Here is a 17,491-nt window from a genome sequence, read left to right as displayed (position 1 = left end):
TATGGCCACCTGTGACAGAAAGGGAAAGATTCAAGTTTTTTTGACCTGTGCCAAGGAAGAGAAATTGTACTTTTTATGATCCTTACTGAAGAGAGAGTTTTAAGACAGGAATCCTGGACAAAAACCAAAATACATATGTCACTATATCATGGTTACATGTTAAAAAACATTGCTCTGTCTTACACAAGGCTTTCTTACAAGTTGATAAGAAAAAGACAACGAGTGGAAAAGACAACCAGTGGAAAGCTAGGTTAAGTGTATAAACAGAAAAGCAAATGTTAATATTTAACAAAATACAAAAAGTCTGATTTTCTTTAAGTTTTTCATTAAAAAACACAATAACAATAAAATCATAGCATTTGTAGGTAAGTGGGTGGAGTTGGAGAATATAATGCTAAGTAAAATTAGCCAAACACAAAAACTCAAATGTCAAATGTTTTCTGTGATATAAGGATGCTGATTCATAATGGGGTTAGGGGGCAGAGCATGGGAGGATTAGATGAACTCTAGACAGAGCAAAGGGGAGGGAGAGAAAAGAAGGGGGAGTGGGATGGGAAACACAGTGGAATGAGATGGACATCATTCCCCTAAGTACATGTATGAAGACACAGATGGTGTGACTCTACTTTGTGTACAACCAGATATGAAAAATTATGCTCTTTATGTGTACTATGAATTGAAATATATTCTGCTATCATACATAACAAATTAGATTTTAAAATAATAATTAAAAACACAGTAACATCTGTGTCCTTATATACATTACTGTTGGATATAATGAATAATTCCCAACAGCCCTGATTCTGTGAATATCTTTTCAGAGATAAGTAACAGCATGTGAGAGTGTATATATAAGAATATCTATTGCAGCATTTTTTTGGTGGGAAAAGCTGTAAACAATCTGAAAGTTTCTTACTAGGGGGCTTGTTACATAAATCGTTGTAGCACTTATTGTGGAAAATAATGACAGTTAAAATAATCAGATTTATTTATATTGAATTTCGTGATTCTTATTCAGCAGGAAAAAAACAAGCCATGCAATCTCATATTTAATGTCTCATTTGGTTTTTTAAAAACTGAGAAGAATGGAGTGAAAACTCCTATACTTATGTGTGTGTTTTAATTATGGACAAAGTTTTGCTGAGACATATTCCAGGTTACTATCTCAGTTTATTTTAAAGAAGCAGAATTGGAAAAGGGAAAATTGTAGTTTTTATCTTTGTATCTCTATGATCATATAGGAATTATCTTTGGTAATTTTAAAAACAAATAGAATTAACATTTTATAAGTATGATTAGTGCTACAAAGAGTATATAGAATGGTGTAAGAAAATTTATCACTTTCCTCTTTATGCCAACACTGTAATTTTTCACATACTGCACAGCTTTATTACTGCAGGGGTAGCTCACAGTGCCTGTCATTTTGCATGCCTGTCATGTAGCCCATGCGTGTTTTTTGAGAGGAGAATGGCTTGTTCCAGGAGACTCCACTACCTGCAGTTTGTGCTTTATTGAGTCCTTCCTGTGTGCCAGGCCCATGCCTGGGAGTGAGCTGTATGCAAATTAGGTAGGGCTGAGACTCCCAGCATGGCAAGAGGTTTGCCATGCCCTTGAAAGAGGAAGGCCAAGGCCTGGAGGTCACAAACAAGAGTACTTTGGATTGGTTGTATGACTGGAGCATATGAGCAAGCGTATCCTGGCTGTGCTCATGAAGAGAAGATGATGAGCACATGTTGCCCGGGGCTCTTGGCACAGAAGACAACTTGAGTCCAGATCCTGGAAGAGAAGCTAGGTTCCCAGGAAAGAGAAGGGAACTCAGAAAGTAAAACTACTTTGGAGTGAGGGATGGTACTTGGCATTTCATAAATACCTACCATGCGCCAGAGACGGATGAGGCAAATTGTAGGCTCTTCTCATCCATTTCCTGTCATAATAATAACCTGTCAAGTAGGTATTATTACAGTTACGGAAGCAGAATCAGTGATAAATTGCCCTAGACCCACATCTGGTTAATGTAAGACCTGGGATTGATCCATACTTTACTTATCTGAATCCTCCCCAAAATACCATATTTAAATTTATACCTGATGTCCATTCGCATTAGAATACAGATCTCAATCTAACAAAAGTAAAGAGATTTTTTAAAGGCTTGCCATGTATTTTATAGCCAGCACCTCATTTACCTATGAAATGGAGGCTCAGGAAGGTTAAGTACATTTCCAAGGTCACACATGGCCAGTTAGGACCCAAGTAGGGATTCAGACCCAGGTCCCTTTGCCCCTCAGGCCTATGCTCTTGAGTTCCTCCACCGAAGGATGCCTGCAGACATTGGGTTGTGCTTGGAGATGGATTTATGATGGTTGATCTGGAGGCCTTATTATACTTCCTGAATAGAGATCAGCCGTGAGGTTTTATAGTGTCTTTTGTTGTTTTCCAAAGGAGCTTTCATATTCATTGTGACACTTTCACCTCTTGGCAGTCAATGAACCGAACATGTATTAAGCTTGTTTTATAGATGAGGAAATTGAGGTCCCTGAGAAGTCTAGTCACTTGACCAGTGTTACATAGTAGAAGCTGGAGCTGAGACCTAGATTTTTCAAGTCCCCCCAATCACCCAGTCTCTGGTTCAAATTGGAAGTGTTCTCATGGTCCCAGAACTTAACCAAAAGTATGGGTTAAGAGCGCAGGCTCAGGAATCCATGCTTGTCACCACTGCTTGTTAGCTGTATGACTTTGGGCAGCCTGTTTAGCCCCTCTAAACCATTTCAACTTCATAAAACTTGAGCTTTGAACAAGATAATGAAGGGAAAATATTTAGCACAATTCCTGGCATATAAAAGATTCAAAATTTTTAGTGTTACCGGTTCATGAACTGTTAGCATTGTGGCTGGCATGTCATGACAGGGCTGTCCTCTGCACTTTGTTCCAGCCCTTAACTGTGGATTCCTAGCAGGTGCCGTGGCATATGACACACTTCCCTGAGAGTCTCAGTCTCATTTGCCAGTGGAAAAGATGTGCTACAAAATCGAGTGGCGCTGGGTTCTAGTCCTCCTTCACCCCAAGTTTTATTCTTCTGTAAGGTGCTTCCCTTGGGGACCTTTGCATGCGCTTTAGGCTGTTCCCTGTGATGGGTCCTATGCAGTCAGTGCTTCATCAGTGGAAGCCATTATTACAGGACCTAAGAAGCAAAGCTTGAGTCAGCAGTTGAGTGAGGAGGTTTTATGAAAAAGGCCCAATTTGGTGAAGTATGACACAGGATGACAGGTAGGCAGCGAGTCCTCAGAGAAAGGCCTGCTGAGCATGTGCTGTGGTTTGTAAATATTTGCAAGTTCTCACTGGATGACTGTACCAGGTGTGCTTAAAAAGTGTAGGATTTTAGTGTATTCTTGAGGCACTTGCCAACCTCTAGGAAAGGTAAGCTCGGAATTTTACTGACTTCAGAGTATTGTCTGCCACTACTGCCAGCTGGTCAGAGGTAAACGCCTGGCTTCACTGCAGAGGCCAAGGATGGGCAGCTGATGTTGTTGTCGTTGTAAATATGCTGTTAGCACTTGGCATGTGGTTTCTCACTTAATCTTTATGACACTTCTGGGAGGTAAGTACTGTGGATATTTCTGTTTTGCAGGTGGGAAGGTGAGGCTTAGAAAGATCAGTTATTTGACCAAGTACCACACAGACAGCGAGTGATAGAATGGGAATTTGAAATTAGGTGTGTCCCACTTTGTACTAGGGAGTGCAGGGAGGGGGAAACACCTCTCACCTCTTAGATTCAGTGAGAGGGGCCTGTAGATTAAGCTATCAAAAGCCGGGAGAAAGGTTTACAGTATATCAGTGGGAGCCTCACAGAAAAGAAGTGAAAACCTCCCAGCCTGGGAGCTTATGTACGATTTTAATAAAGGGCCATAGACTGTGGAGAATTAAGGAGAAAGGGAAAAAGGAGGCTTGGTTTTCTAGGGCAGTGGATTGTAGGAAGGTAAAGAGATAGGGACACAAATGGAAGGTGAGGATGGTTCTAGTGATGTTTGTTTATGCAGACGTACCCCAGCACCCCCTCCCTGTTCCCCCACAAGGGTTTTTCAGCTCCTCAGAGGGGAGAAGGACAACACCTTCACAAAGAAGGAGGCCTGTGGTGTCTTTGGGCAGCAGGGGGTGGGCAGATTCCTGCCTGTCCACTGCTAATTACCTTCAGCTCCATTCAGTTTTTAGTGGTGGCATATTCTGATCCCCATCTGTGGAAAGTGCCCAGCTCTGAGATCAGAAGGGCCTCGGTTTAAATTCCCTGGTTTATGAGTTCTGTGATCTTGGGCATCCTCTGCACATAGGGTGGTGGTGGTTATTTCTATCTCAGCAGACTTGGTAGTAAGAGGAAATGGAGTCGGGTATGTAAAGGCCAAGTGTGTGACTAGCAGCCACTGAATGACCCAGAAACCAGCTGCTGTCACTGTTCTGTCTTGACTAATGAGTCCTTGCTGATTGCCTGGTATGGGCGTAGGGGTCACATGCTGGAGTGTAATGCAAAGACCCTGTTACAACACAGAGCATGTCAGGTGGTCAGTAAACGCTAGTCACCTCCCCAAAGATATGCTGGCAGTTGACATCCTGACAGAGTGACCCTTTCTGATTTACTTGGTAAAACTGTATTTGGGATTTTTTTGAAGTGAAACAAGTGAAACTGTCTTTCTTACAGTAAGTGTCATGAATGCCAGAAATCTCACAAATGTTGGGAAAGAGTGGGTCCTCTTACTGAATGGACCAGATTTCTCACTTTCCCTGTTCTAGCCAGTCTCTCCCCTCTCCTGGTTACCCATCCCATGCTGCCCCACACTCTTGAAGGTTTTCTAGTGAAGATCTTTCAACAGAGCTTTCTGCTGCTGTCTTGGACCTCTTGAAGGATCCATCCATTTCCTGTTCCACTAGTCTGTCTTCAGTCACACTCATCCCTGATGTGCGTCCCCAGAGCCTGCTACTTCCCTCCTCTTTCTGGAACTGGAGCTGGCATCCCCTCAGATAGCTGCATTCCTCCACACCCTGTCCCGCCCCCCAGCTGTTTCCTCCTCCAGAATCATGTATTGCCTCTCACTCTGCACACCCGTTGAAGATCTGCTTGATAAACTCTTAATTTTGTTCAAAGATGTGTGTGTACATGATGTAAGACCTTTTTAGTAAATTGTCACTGTTAGATTTATAATGTGTATGTTAAAAAAAATTAAAACGTGAGGCCTGCACACCTATGCTATTTGATGTTGCATATGCCTTGGTGTTATAACAGTCACAGGTAACAATGGCTGACATTTTGGAGGTTTGTGCTACATGCCAGGCAGTTTTAAGCATTTGATATTTAATTTTCATAATTTTTACTCTTGTAGGATTGTTATTATTCCCAAGATATATTTTTCTAAACTGCTACATCTTAAAATGTGTACGTACATGAGAAAATTATGTGTATGTACACGTAACATATACATTACTATATGGGGACACAGATACACACATATAGACTACCTGGTTATTCAGTTATGCAGTTAACAAAACATACAGGATCTAGCCTGCACTTACTCATCTGGTCTTACCTTCAGCCTCTCTCACATCAGATTTTATGTTTCAGTTATTTAATAAGCATAATTCTTCCCTTACAGAGTCCTGGTGCGGGTGAAATAGGAGATTATGGGAGGCATATGGGTCAGAGGAAATCCTCAACATGTGCTGGCTCCCTTCCCATGGCCCCTCTCTTCTTAGCTGAGTCCATCTTGGTTTTCGATGAATCCGTCATCACTGGTAGACTCTGCTGCTTGCAGTTCCTCCTAACCTCTGACTGAGACTCCAGTTCAGGACAGTGTCTGTGGCTAGGGGACAGAGAGAGATTGGAATAGGGTAGGGGACCGGGGAACCATTCTGTCATATTTTATTTCTTAAGCCTCATGGTGAGTACATGGATGTAGTGTTAATCTAAACATTTCCTCTTACTTCATTTGGAATATTTTATAATTTTAAGCAAACAGACAACCTGTATGCGAGTGTTCACCACTGAGATGCTTCCCTTGGAAATAGTTGAAATGCACATATTTTTTTCACTGTCCTCCTAAAGCAGAAAAAGAGAGTGTGTGTGGTGAGCTTCTCAATGGTAAGTGAGGCCTCTCAGGCCCAGAAAGAAGGTATCGGGGACAGCTGTAGCAGTGAGGGTGATCAGACGTGTGTGCACTGTCTGTTGAGCTGCTGTGCCCTTCCGTGGGTGTTTTTCTGAGTCACTTTTCTGTATAAACTTAAGCAGTAACCAGAACTGCATTTCTTTCTTTTTTTTTAATATCTCAGCCAGAAACGCTGACATCCGCTGCAGGCATTGTGAATTTTTAATGTGCTGATGATTAGAAGGCTGCTGGGGCCTCATTTCATTTCTTTGGCCTACTCTGACACTTCCTTCCCAAGTTATTCCCCATCCAGACTCATGTGCTTTTTCCTAAGTGCCCATTGCTCCTATGCTGTTATGGAGGGTGTTTGAAAGTAAAAATTTAAAATAATTCATCTCATTGTGGAACAGCCTAGGAAATTCAGAACAGAATGCTCTTAACTTTGTGAAAATGAGTTTGGTGAATCCAAGTCAAGAAGGACTTACCGAGCCCTAGCTTTGTAAGTCCAGCTCACTGGAAGATCCAGATCACAGTGCCTGTTGGGTGCGGATGCAGAGGTGAACTTCCTCTTGTGGCCTGGTGCCAGGGAAAGATTTTATGTGTAAAAAAGTGGTAGGCCATGGAAAGTAGTGCAGTAGAAGTACAGAGAATGGTGGGTGAGGGACATGCATTCCCAGCTTAAAGGAGGGCTTTACAGAGAGGAAGTGGTGTTTTGGATTAAGCCTTTAAACTTCTGACTTTGACAGACACCTATCTGCTCGTTTGTTCATTCATTAAGTACTGTGCATCCACCGAGGGCTTCTGTGCAAATGCACGATTCTCTGCACCACTGGAGGGAAGAGGAGAGAGGGAACTGAACGTGTGACACCTGAAGTGCTTCCATGTAAAGGCAGTTCGGTTGCCTCCACTCAGATTGCAGTGCAAGCCATCTTCCATGCCTTTACTTCAGGGGTGTGGGGAAACGCAGTACTCCTTTCTGTTCCACAAGCCTACCAGGATTGGGAACCTGTACATCCACGATGAATGGTAATGTCTGCCACCAGAGTTAAAAGATCTGTACAATTTGACAGAGTCACACAGGGTGCTGTGTTGATAACATAGTGAGAACAGCAACAGAGAGACCAAAGCCAAGAGATGAGATAGCGTAAGGTTGTTGGCATGGGGATAAGAAATTGTCAGTTTAGGATGGACTTTAAAGGTAGATGCAGCAGGGTCTGCCCATGGACTGCATCTCAGGTGTGAGAAAGAGTATGTCTTGGTGGATTTTGTCATTATGCCATTAAGAAGTCAGTGGGCCGGGGTTGTGGCTCAGTGGTAGAACGCTTACCTAGCATGTGTGAGGCACTGGGTTCTGTTCTCAGCACCACATATAAAAAAATAAAATAAAGGTTCATTGGCAACTCAAAAAATATTGAAAAAGAACAAAGAACTTAAGTCAGTTGTTTGCCTGAGATAAGGAAGCATGGAAAAGGAGGTTGGGAAAGATCAAGTGTTTGTTTTAGACATGTTAACATTGAACACAGTTCTTGGACCTCTAAGTGGTGATACTAAAGAGATGGTTGAATATACAAGTCTGTATTTTAGGGCAGGAATATCAATTTGGTAGTACTTGAATCCTTCAGTCTGAGATCTCGAAGGGAATAGGCACAGGTGGAGAAGAATAAAGTCCCAAAGACAAAACTGGGGCTTTCTAACATGGCGAGGTTAGACAGATGAGGAACCGACAAAGACAGTCAAATGAGTGACATCCCAGAAGCCACACAAAGGAAGAGTTGTGCAGGTGGGAGTTAGTTATGGAGCATTCGTCCTAGTAGAGAAATATTTATACACCTGGTGTCTACTCCACAGCACTGCAGTACCTTGAGGGAGACATCAGCCCCACTTTATAGATTGGAAAGCAAGAGCTCAGGGATTCATAAAACTTATGCCTACTGTGTGCCAGCTAGGGTAGTAAGCGTGGAAGTTAAAACAGACCAACGAAGTAGCAGGCTCATAGGTGGCGAAACCAGACGTCAAGCACGGGTGCACCTAGTCCAGGCCTGCACGTTCCACACTAAGAAAAGGGACGTGCAAAGCCTCATACAGTATTGCTCCTCCTACCTGGGGTGTGACAAGATTAAAGGAAACTAAGATTAGCTGCAGGGAAAGAAATGTGACACAACAAGTTCATTTTCCTTTTGCATTCCAAGATTGGTTTTCTAAAAATTTTATGCATGATTTCTTTTTTAATATGTAAATAATTCAGTTTATTGTTCTAAATATTTTTTTTCATTTTTTAGATTTATTTATTTTTCTTTTTAACCATACGATTTATTTTTTTTAGTCATACATGACAGCAGAATTATGTATTTTGACATATAATACATACATGGAATGTACATACATCAATCATAATGTCTATTCTGCTGCCCTTCTTATCCCCCCTACTCCTCCCCTCCTCTCCCATCCTTTCTCTCTATCCAATCTAATGTGACACACTTTTTTTTTCTTTTTCTCCTCCAACATCATATATGTATTCTGTATAACAATGAGGTTCTCCCTCCACCTTCCGTGCAACTCCCCTTCTCCCTCTTTTTCCCTCCCACCTCTCTTCCCTATTTAGTGGTAGTCGTCTTCTCATGCTCTTCCTCCCTATCCCATTTTGAGTCATCCCCTTATATCAGAGAAGACATTCGGCATTTGTTTTTTAGGGATTGGCTAGCTTCACTTAGCATAATCTGTTCTAATGCCATCCATTTCCCTGCAAATGCCATGATCTTGTTATTTTTTGCTGAGTAATATTCCATTGTGTATAAATGCCACATTTTTAATCCATTCATCTGTTGAAGAGCATCTGGGTTGGTTCCACATTCTAGCTATTGTGAATTGTGCTGCTATAAACATGGATGCTGTAGCATGCTCTTTTTAGGTCTTTTGGGTATAGTCGGAGAAGGGGAATAGCTGGGTCAAATGGTGGTTCCGTTCCCAGCTTTCCAAGGAAATGATTTCTTTTTTTTTTTTTTTTTTTAGAGAGAGAGAGAGAATTTTTAACATTTATTTATTTTTTTTTTTAGTTTTTGGCGGACACAACATCTTTGTTTGTATGTGGTGCTAAGGATCAAACCCGGGCCGCACGCATGCCAGGCGAGTGCGCTACCGCTTGAGCCACATCCCCAGCCCCCAGGAAATGATTTCTTAATCACTCAAAAATATGAGACCTGTGTGACTGTCTGACTATACAGGAGCTAGTGGATCAATCAGGATATAAATGAACTAAATAATGTGAAAGGAAAAGGGGAAGCTTCCTTTAGGAGAGTGAGAACATTCAGTGTCCTGCGACCCACCTTCTGTACGATGAGTAACTGATGCTGTTGCTCTGCTTCTCTTTCTAGAGTCTGCAGTGATCGGTGTACAGGACAACTCTTCACTGTAGCAAGTGATAACTCGTTTCCTTTTCTTTTTTAGACCATGTACAAAATGAAGAAAACTATGCACAAGTTCTTGATAAGTTTGGGAGTAATTTTTTAAGTCGAGACAACCCCGATCTTGGCACCGCTTTTGTCAAGTTTTCTACTCTTACAAAGGAACTGTCCACACTGCTGAAAAATCTGGTAAGTCATTTCTTGTGTGATTAAGAAGAATCGTAGTCTAATCAAAGCATAAGATCATATATAGAGAACAGTTCCCTATTCTTTTCCCCTTGGGCCTGAGGGTGAAAAAGAATAAAAATTAAAAGCTGTTTTCTCCTAGATATGGAGGTCATTTTTTTTTTTTTAATTCCATTGTGACATTGCTAGGATTTGAACCTGAGGCCCAGATGATAGCAGGGTCCTTTTGTCAAAGCCAAGAGAAACTACTTAATTTAAACTCTTCCCTATTCTACCAATTTTTGAAGATAATCTTTAGCAACTTTTGCTTTCTAACTAGTTAAAAGAGTGATAAGATTTCTTTATCTGATACGAATTGCAAGTATTATACCTCACTTGTGTGAAGACAGTCATGCGTTTTGTTCCTGATTTACAAATAACAAACCTCCCTCAACTCCCCCACATCCTTGACCCTGTCTCCCCTACAAGAGAAAGTTTCAGACTTTGATGACAAGAAGAATACCTGCAAATAAGGGATACGAGAGACAGTGACGGAGGAGGTGGACACAGATGGGGTGGAGTGCCAGGCAGTAGTGTCACAGGCTGTGCTCTAACCCTCCTCCACCCGCGCACACATTCACACATGGAAAGGCCAGTGCTCATCATGTGGGCTCTCCATGTGGATTGATTGATTGTTTTGGTGAAATATTCTTGGAGAGCCATCACACTTCCTCATGAATTAATTTAATCAAGTCTCTTCTGTGTCTGAGTACAAGGAGGTCACAGATGCCGGAGGAAAAGGATTTCTGTTGTTAGCCAGCTGAAGAGTAGCTATTCCACCCCTCTCCTGCCCCCAATCCCCAGCGTTCACTTTTGCCCAGTTAGGGATCCAGGTCCTGAGCTCAAGATGTCCTCACGCTGGGTCAGTGGCTCATACACCACCTAGGCTTTTGTGGCCTTCAGTGATAATCGTGTCATAAAGCCACCTGATACAAAAGAGCTTACACATGAAGACAACCCCGTTTGAAAAACGTCAACTGCCCTTCATCAGCCTGTTGCCCTGCATATTGGACCAGTCGGAATAGTCGTTTTAAATATGTGTGTATGTGTCTGACTTCCTACCATTCTAATTGGTGATTTATACTGTCGAATTAGCCTTACACTGACAATCAGCTAAACTGAAGGAAAATAAATGCCAAATATAAAAATGTTTATTCTTTTCAAAAACTTGAGAAGGATAATTTTGAGCACAGGAACTAATGTTTTACACCTTTAACAAGACCACAGTATTGTTGCAAATCTTAGACTGGCAGAATTTCTTTTATTCAAAAGAGGGCCCACTCCTGTCCTTCCTTGTGGGTGTTACCTGCCTTTTTGCTGGTCATATTGCACAAAAGGTGGTTGTGGTGGGAAGAAAGGCAGTAAACAAGACTGACAGAGTTCACTTTGACAGAGAAGGACTCGGGAAGTTGTTTTCCCTGATATCTTGCTCCCTTTGTTTCTAGGAGAGCAAATGTATTTGGCCTAAGAGTCATTCCCTTCAAGGTTCCTGCACCAGTCCCTGCTACTTAGCTACCACGTAGATTGCTTCTAAACTTGGTGCATGTGTATACGTGTGTTTGTGTATCTAATAATACTGCTTATCTCCATGTAAAAACAACAGATCTTCATTGAATACCTTTGATGAACCTGGCCATGTGGTGGGTGCTTTTTTGTGGATGATCTCCATTTAACACGTTCCAGCAGGCCAGTGTTTATTATCCCTGCAGGCCAGATGAGGACCCAGAGGCACACTGAGATTGTGTACTTGGCTCATTCAGGCTGTTAGCAGATTGGAACCCAGCATTCTGTCTCTGAGGCTACAGTCTGAACCTCGCTATAGATGCTGCCTGTCACCTTATGCTCTCTGGTTGTCCTGCCTTCCTAGCTAGAAGTGCTGATCTAGCTATGCCCTCAGATCAGATACACTCTAAGCTGCAGGCCTGTTTTCACAGCCACTCCCTGTAGAATGAAAGTCTAGGAAAACCTTAAAGAAATGGCTGGAAGACCTACTTCGTTTCAAAAAGAAAATAAAGGCATACTTGGGAGCCTGAGGCATGAAGATCACAAGCTCTAGGCCAGCTTAAGCAACTTAGCAAGACTGTCTTAAAATAAAAAGGGCAGGGGATGTAGCTCAGTGGTAGAGCATCCCTAGGTTCAACCTCCAGTTCCACAAAACATAAATAGTATATAAAATAAAAGCAAACATTTTCCCTTTGAAGGTGGCAGTGGCGGACCTGGTGATGGGGCAGGTAGAATGGGTTTGTGCTCTGGTTGGTTATTGAGACAGTCCCAGAGGTGCTGCAGCCTGAGAGCAGCAGTGGCTTGCCACTTCCCTTCCTGTGCTTGACCAGGAGAACCTGATCTGCCCAAAATGGTGGAGCACCTTGAAGCTCAGGGCTCGGGGGAACCAGGGAGGGGTTTCCTGGTCTGCTTGCAGTACCTATAGTCCACACTGAGGAACACTCCCATGGGACAGTGTTCCTCAGAGGAGTCTCGAACATCCCATTTCCTTAGACTAGTGAAGACTGGAAGCAGGAAGCAGAAATTAATGAGTCAAAACAGAGTAAGGTAAAAGAAAATACTTGGATATTATTTAGACCTTCAAAATTATATCTTCAAAGACACCAGTGTCTCTTGTTCCAAGTCTAAGTGCTAAATACTGAAAAGCCTCATTTTCTAATTAAGATATTGCTTATAAAGGGTATTTTAATAGTTCATACTAAAACATTACTTGTTTTTATGGAAGAAAAGGAAAGGACAGCTTTTGGGTTAGGTCTTGTAATAGCTTTCTGCTTTTGACTAACCCTAGGTGGGGAAAGGCTTTCAACGCCTGTGTTAATTCTGAGCAGTTGGAATTTCGAGTGCATTGTGTCCAGGCATTCTTGCAAGAGTGGTTCTGAGAAAGACGAGCACACTAAGCCACAGTGGCTTTCTTACCTGCCATGCAGATGTTTTGTTTTTCCTTTTTCTGAACTTTGAGTGATTGTAAAAGGCATGACAATCAAGTGGAATGTTGTTGAAAACTCACAAGAGCTACAAAGACTGAGACTGCTTTTAGTTAACCAGCTTCTAAGTTTTAACTGACTTCTGAGGATGGGCAGAGGATTGCAATTTTCACTGAGTCCTGTGAACTCATCCTGGAGTTAACACATGAAGTTGGTTTTAAAATAACTTGCTTTTCCTACTCCCACTTTCCCCCAAGTTATTTAAAATGCTTCTTTTAAAACGTTTCTCTACCTTGTAATGTAGGATCCAAGAGTCTGTGAATTGCAGGTGGAGAGAGAATCAGAGTTTGGTCTTAATCACACCTGAAATCCAGTCTCCTACAACCAGCCCAATAGCCTTAGGCAAATCTCTAAGGCAACTTCCTACCTGTGAAAGAACTAACAGTGCTGTTTCTTCCCAATGTGGTCAAGGAAGTAAATCACTGAACGTAACACCTGACCCATGGGACGTGGGACGTGCTTAAAAAATGGAAGCTTTCATTATTATTCACGTCTTCCCCTTTGATTGTTGGTTGTGGTAACTCCAGTGTCAAAGCAGGCATCATTGTTTTATAGATAAGTACACCAATTTCCCAAAAAAACACTATACCTAGAAAGTGACAGAATTAGGGCTGTGAGCATAAGTTCTCTGCTACAGGTGATGCTGTTTCAGCAGAGCCAAAGCAACCATGGCTGTGGGAATCCCACAGGACTCCACACTCACTAGCTCTTGAGATCCCATAGGAAGGATTTAAGGCTAATCACACAGGATGACAAGCAGAAATCTAGGGGGGTATGGCCCTCACACATTTGGGGGGTGCTCAGTATTTTGGACTTCTTTCTTATTCTGTTCTCTCATACCCCCTTATGCAGTTTGTCCCCCCCCCTTTTTTAGCCCCCCAGCAAATTTTCTTTGTGAGGGTCATGATCACCTGCTCACAAGGAGTGGGTGTGCACAGGTCTTGGAGCAGTAGTCCCCTGATGGGTTAGGAATAACTGCGACTAGGAGAGGCTTGGCATACCAGTTCCCATTTTCCAGATGTGTGTCTGTCTGGATAAGGCTCCTGTGATTTCCAGTCCTAAGACCTGTGGACTCTGATGGATAGGACATTGATCCTCCCTTTAAACTACCACCCTACATTTTCCTTCCCTCATTGCTCATTGCTGATGAGCTACCTGATGCTGTGGCCACTGAGAGCTGTACTAAAATAGTTTGTGTTGGGTTAGCTTGAAAACTGTTTGGAGGGGAGGGGTCTATTGTTGTCTTTTGATTTCCTTCACAGTTTTAGCACATTGGAAATAGTGAAAGTATTAGATGGTAGTTCTCAAACCTTGGGTCTTGGGGCCCCAATCTCAAAAATGATTTAGGATATGAAAGACTTTTTGTGTATATTATTTCTGTCCACATTTACTATCTTAGAAATGAAAACCAAGAAAATTTTATGTATTAATTTCTTAAGATAATAAACTTATGTTCCCTCCTTAGAAGCTTGTTTTTTATGAGAACCCCACCCCCCAAAAAACAAGAAACGTGGTGGTGGTTTACATTTTTGCACATGCTTTCAACCTGACTTGGTAGAAGACGGCTGGCTTCTCATATGCACCTCCATGTTGGATGGTGTTGAGATGAAGCGGGTAAAGTGTGGCCACACACAGGTCTGTATGGGCAAAGAAAGTATTCGAGGTAATTATGGTAATTATTGTTTTTGATACTATACCAGAATTTGACAAGTGATATCTTAAGTTAGCCATGGAAATTAAAAAAGAAAACAAAAATAGAAGAAGTTACCCATGTAAACCAAACCATATAATGGAGCTTTAACTATTCAGATGCTGTCAAGCCCGTGGTGACAGATACAAGTGTTTCAAAATTTTGGCTTTCTCTGAAAGCTCTCGTTTTATCATTACCAATAGATTCTGTCAGTTGTTTACCTTGAAGTGACAGCCTCCCCTCACTAATTTTAGAGATAAATTAACATATGATACCCAGATCTGAATAACCACAGTTTGCCAGTTTTTCTTTCAAGGAAAAAAAATGGTGTTTATTTTGCCAACTTTTTGCCTCTGTGACAAAGCACTACAGATAATAAACTTTAAAAAGGTTTATTTTGGCTCAAGGTATTGGAGCTCTTAGTCTGCAGTCTGCTGTCGGTTGGTTGGCCTGTTGCTCTGGCCTGTGGCAAGAGTGAGTGGCAGAGCGAAATTGTTCACCTCAAGGCCAGGAAGCCAAAAGTGTGGGGATAAGAAGCACTTTGGATCCTGGGTCCCCTAATCTCCTTCAAGGGTGTATCTACAGTGACCCAAGGCCCTCCTCACAAAGGTTTTCCCACCTCTGGATAACACTACCCTAGGGAGAGAGAAATTTGGGGATACAGAGAAAAACATCCTGAATCTCAATAGAATCACCTGTGAACTGTTGGAATGCAGCTCAGGAGCAGTCCAGCCTGCATGCATGCTCTCCTGTCCTTGGCAGCAGGAAGTACCAAGGTGTGAGGGCAGTGTGCAAACACCAAGAACACTGTGCAAACTGTGACCACCCCCACCTCTAGTGCAGCCCCTGCTATCTATGGATATTTATTAAAACCTCAGACCAAGGCGTTCCTTCCCATGTCTAGATAGCCTTCATCGTCTGCTTTCCTAAGTACATCTCTGTGCCTCAGTATCTGACACATGCTGAAATTCTTTTCCATCACATATGTCAAGGACCCTGTCATCCTTAGTTTACCTCTTCCTCTCTGGGACCTTATTGCTTTCTCCCTCCCCCTCCCAGTGACATGGGGACTAAGCCTTAACACATGGGCCTTTGAAAGACATTTAAGATCCAGGTTTTAACACTCCACTCCTGGCCTCCAGACACTCATGTCCACCTCACAGCACAAAATTGATGTGCTTTTAAGATACAGTGGTGGATAAAACATGCAGGCATAGGGTAAACATTTCTATTCCAGAAGGAGGAATAGGAAATAGGAGGGTTCAGCCCAAGGCAGATGGATACCCAGCAAGGCAGACATGAAATGTCTGGTGTCCAGGGCACACTGTGGAATGTGGGCTCCTAAAGGGTTGGGCAGCCCTGCCCCTATGGTCTCCTTGGCAGCAGTGCACATGGGCACTCTCCTAAGCTGGCTTTGCATGGCGCCTGTAGCTTCGCCTGACAAGTGTGGCATGTTGCTGGCACCTCTACTTCCTTGGGTCTCCCTTGTAAGTTTGGCTTGACTCCCACAGCTTCACTACCCTTTGTCCTGTTGGGGGCTACTCACATCCACTCTGATCCTGCCCGAATTCCTGGGTTTTTATGAAATTTTGGTGGAAGCTGCCCTGACCCCAGAACTCTGGTAATCTATATACCTGTGTTCTAAACAGCTTTTTATCTGCTATCACTGAAAGACCCAGAAAGAACAATATAGAAGAGGGACAGTTTATTTGAGGGTTCACAGTTTCAGAGGTTTCAGTCCATAGACCTCTGGTTCCATTCCTTGGGGTTCAAGGTGAGGCCAAACATCATGGTGGAAGGGTGTGGTGGAGGAAAGCAGGTCATATGATGATCAGAAAGCAGAAACTAAGGTCAGCTTATCCAATATATTACCCCAAAGGCATTACCCCCAGTGGCCCACCTCCTCCAGCCACACCCTACTTGCCCACAGCTACCACCAAGTTAATTTCTATGTGGTGATTGATGTACTGATTAGAGTAAACCTCTTAAAACCCAGTCATTTCATCTCTACACCTTCTAGCATTGTCTCACACAAGGGCTTTTGGGGGACACCTCATACCAAGACCATAATAACTTGCATCATGTGGATGATGCCAAGGTCTGCCACCAGCACAAGCTGTACTTAGGCCCAGGGAACCCTGATGGATTGTAGCAGCCTTTGGGTGCCTTGCTGGATGAGCATAGGAAAGTGATTCCTTAGGCAGTATCATCTGGCTCTTTTTAAAATTTTTTTATTTTAATTTGTTATATACGACAGCAGAATACAATTCATATTACACATATGGAGCACAAGTTTTCATATCTCTGGTTTTATACAAAGTAGAGTCGCACCAATTCATGTCTTCATACATATACTTAGGGTAATGATGTCCATCTCATTCGACTGTCTTTTCTACCCCTATGTCCCCTCCCTTCTCCTCCCACCCCTTTGCCCAATCTAGAGTTCATCTAATCCTCCCATGTTCCCCCTCCCAACTCCACTATGAATCAGCCTCCTTGAATCACAGAAAATATTTGGCATTTGTTTTTTTGGGATTGGCTCACTTCACTCAGACTCCCAGAATAGCTAAAGCAATCCTTAGCAAGAAGAGTGAAGCAGGTAGCATCACTCACTATTCCATAATTTAAACTATACTACAGAGCAATAGGAATAAAAACAACATGGTATTGACACCAAAATAGACTGGTAGACCAATGGTACAGAGTAGAGGACACAGAGACTAACCCACATAATTACCGATACCTTATATTAGACAAAGGTACTGAAAACATATATTGGAGAAAAGATAAACTCAACAAATGGTGCTGGGAAAACTGGAAATCCGTATTCAACAAAATGAAATTAAACCCCTATCTCTCACCATACACAAAACTCAACTCCAAGTGGATCAAGGACCTAGGAATTAAACCAGAGACCCTGCACCTAATAGAAGAAAAAGTAGGCCCAAATCTCCATCATATTGGATTAGGCTCCTACTTTCTTAATGAGACTCCTATAGCACAAGAATTAAAATCAAGAATTAATAAATGGGGGCTGGGGATGTGGCTCAAGCGGTAGCGCGC

At 42.5% G+C, this 17,491-nt stretch overlaps 1 protein-coding gene across 1 annotated transcript in view; it reads left to right on the top strand.

The window, feature by feature from the left end:
* Window positions 1–17,491, top strand: part of ASAP1 (ArfGAP with SH3 domain, ankyrin repeat and PH domain 1) — a 331,734-nt gene that overhangs the window by 197,547 nt on the left and 116,696 nt on the right. Inside the window, exon 5 of the mRNA XM_081266600.1 lies at window positions 9,570–9,715. Coding sequence (XP_081122726.1) covers window positions 9,570–9,715 — 146 coding nt within the window. The remainder of the gene's footprint in view (window positions 1–9,569; window positions 9,716–17,491) is intronic.

The sequence above is a fragment of the Spermophilus citellus genome (genome assembly GCF_964194105.1).
Source record: "Spermophilus citellus genome assembly, chromosome: 14".
Lineage (NCBI taxonomy): Eukaryota > Metazoa > Chordata > Mammalia > Rodentia > Sciuridae > Spermophilus > Spermophilus citellus.
The sequence above is the reverse complement of the archived record's forward strand: the minus strand, read 5'-3'. Positions and strand labels throughout refer to the sequence as shown.